This window comes from Etheostoma spectabile, chromosome 9, assembly GCF_008692095.1.
Source record: "Etheostoma spectabile isolate EspeVRDwgs_2016 chromosome 9, UIUC_Espe_1.0, whole genome shotgun sequence".
NCBI classification, from domain to species: Eukaryota; Metazoa; Chordata; class Actinopteri; order Perciformes; family Percidae; genus Etheostoma; species Etheostoma spectabile.
Window position 1 is genome coordinate 18048420 of NC_045741.1, and position 2393 is coordinate 18050812.

At 40.6% G+C, this 2393-nt stretch overlaps 1 protein-coding gene and 1 long non-coding RNA gene across 2 annotated transcripts in view; both read left to right on the forward strand.

Annotated features, from left to right (window-relative positions):
- LOC116695339 (uncharacterized) overlaps nucleotides 1-2134 on the forward strand; it is a 12664-nt gene extending 10530 nt beyond the window's left edge. Inside the window, exon 3 of the long non-coding RNA XR_004333434.1 lies at nucleotides 2045-2134. This is a non-coding gene — a long non-coding RNA (uncharacterized LOC116695339). The remainder of the gene's footprint in view (nucleotides 1-2044) is intronic.
- LOC116695332 (receptor-transporting protein 3) lies at nucleotides 865-2134 on the forward strand. Its single transcript, XM_032525543.1, has 2 exons — nucleotides 865-1116; nucleotides 1481-2134. Exons 1-2 carry the CDS (start codon nucleotides 968-970, stop codon nucleotides 1809-1811), a joined length of 480 nt encoding a protein of 159 aa, XP_032381434.1. The 5' UTR covers nucleotides 865-967; the 3' UTR covers nucleotides 1812-2134.
- Nucleotides 2135-2393: the final 259 nt, after the last annotated feature.

The following is a 2393-nucleotide window of genomic DNA, read 5'->3' on the forward strand; positions in this document are numbered from 1 at the left end:
TCCCCTTTGGGAAGAAACCTCGGACAGACCCGGGCTCTTGGAAGGCGGTGTCTGACGACCGGTTGGGGTTAGAATGAAGAGTGGCAATAACAGTCCCTAAAAAATAGTAGTCTGTAGTAGTTCTTTGTAGTAGTTTGTGACATAGCAGGGCACTGTGCGGCATTACAAGGCAGGACGTAGCTGGGCACCGCAGATCGTGGCAGGATGGAACATGGCATCGCAGAACGCAGCGTGTAGCGGGACCATGGCGACAGTTGCAACCATGATTTTGGAGCCTCCCTGATCCAAGGAAACATGCTGGGGGAAATAAGCAAGACAGAAGACATAAAAGACAAGGCAGCATAATACCACCAAGTGGCAGTGTTGCATCACTACAATTGGAAAATGTTTCAGTTTCATTTATCTTGCAGTCCTTCACTTAGGAGTTAATCCACACACATGTTATGTGTGTGATATATTAGTAAATTAAAAGTTAATTTTCAGTTGACTTTCTCCCAAAACACACACAGGTTTTTTTTACCTTTATTTTATAGGATGGCTTAAGACAGGTAAGTGGAGAGAGAGAGGGATGACATGCAGCAAATGACAGCCTGACCCAGCCTGCTGCAGCAAGGACTGAGTCTCCGTACATGGGCGCATGCTCAACCCGGTTGAGCTACCAGGCCACCCCCAAACACAAACAAGCTTTCCTTCTCTATATTTCTCTGTATAAACAGGCTTTCCAGCAATTAAACAATCTAGTGACAAATGTTTTATACGCTTAACTGCCCCTTAAAAACAAACTTGCCATTTCTCATTCTACTCATATTGTAAAACTAGAACTGAAACTTAAGGAAACCATGTTTACACTTTTAAGTTTCATTTTCCCCAGACTCTATAGTCAGGATGAGTCATTCTCACAAGCTTGCAGATCAGCTGTCAGTGTTTTGTCTTTTCCTCATTCACTAGCAACACTGGCACTGACAGGATGGCACAGCCAGAGTGGACAAGTATCTTCCAGATGAAAACAAGAGATCTTGAACAAGGAGACACCTGGCGTCTGGAGTTTGATGAAAGTATTGTACCTGACCACCCAACCCCAGGCTGGGAGCAGTACATCAGGAACACATGTGCATGGTCAGTGTGGTGGACTACTGTTATAAAACTGTAGCTGTATATTATCTATTGTATGTGTTACTTAGGTTAATATAACTTAAAGTTTAGTTGATGGATTTGGTTTATTAAGATGTATGTGTGCGTGTGTGTTTGTGTGTGTGTGTGTGTGTGTGTGTGTGTGTGTGTGTGTGTTTGTGTGCGTGTGTGTATAAACCCTTGTACCACTGTAATGTTCTATGTATGCTGTATGGAACAAACTGATTGCTATCTAAAGTGTTAAAAAAAGTTATTGGTAGGTAGTTGTTATTGGTTTACACATTGTGAATAACAGATAAAGTTCATACTTTCTTTCTTAGACTTAATTGTATTGTATGTACTTTTCAAGGTTCAAATGCACCAAGTGTGGAAGAGGCTGGCCTTCCAACCGGGTAATGGTGGTCTTTCACATGTGCCTGACATATGGACATGGCGTTGTCAAGGTTAGGCCCTTCCGTCAGAATTGCAAGCAGTGCAGCAGAGCTCCAATGGAGAAGCCCAGCATCACCTCAGAGAACATCGACATCCTCCTGGAGAATCTAGTGGAGAAGATAAGAATCAAATGCTACCATGAAGACCTGGGCAAAGAATACAGGCCTTTTGTTAGCCTGGATGTCAAAAGTCCCCATGAGCCTGATCATTGTGAGGCCTGCATGGCAGGATTCTGTACAAGGAATTGAGCTTGTGTGGCTTTTAAGCAAGCTTTGTTAATAACTAAAATTATAATAATTATTATTTATTAGCAAAAGCATTTTACAACTTGTCCTCCTGTTGTTCTGTTTTGTTGTATTGTGCCCTTTATCATGTATTTTATGTATACAGTATATATACTGTATGTATGATGTATGTGATTGTATATACTGTACATACATATAATCAAGTGCATGTAAACTTTATGTATTCTTGTTGGCAGTTGTCTTTAAAATATGATTTGGAATGCACAAAGCATTAAACAAGCCTGTTTACAATCACACATGTTATTGATGAATAAAGGATATACAAAAAAAAATCTAAATGTATTTGTGATTTGTAGTGTGGGTATTTTCTGTTTTCAAATAAATTGCTCTTATTTATGTGTTACGTAATGTGGCCAATCCCCACTCATTATGGTCTGCCTGCGGCTGCAGGACCTGAAGCTTGCCTTCAGTGTTTCAGTTTGACTGTTAAAAAGTGTTTAGATAATTAAAAGGTATTCATTTAGAGACGGGCAAGCTGCTAGTTAGCTAACGCTATCTAAGGCAGTGCATCTATGCAGGTGACAA

Coding starts and splice junctions, on each gene's coding strand:
- LOC116695332 (XM_032525543.1), top strand. CDS start 968: ATGGCACAGCCAGAGTGGACAAGTATCTTCCAGATGAAAACAAGAGAT. Junction 1,117..1,480: donor ATCAGGAACACATGTGCATG/GTCAGTGTGGTG, acceptor GTACTTTTCAAG/GTTCAAATGCACCAAGTGTG.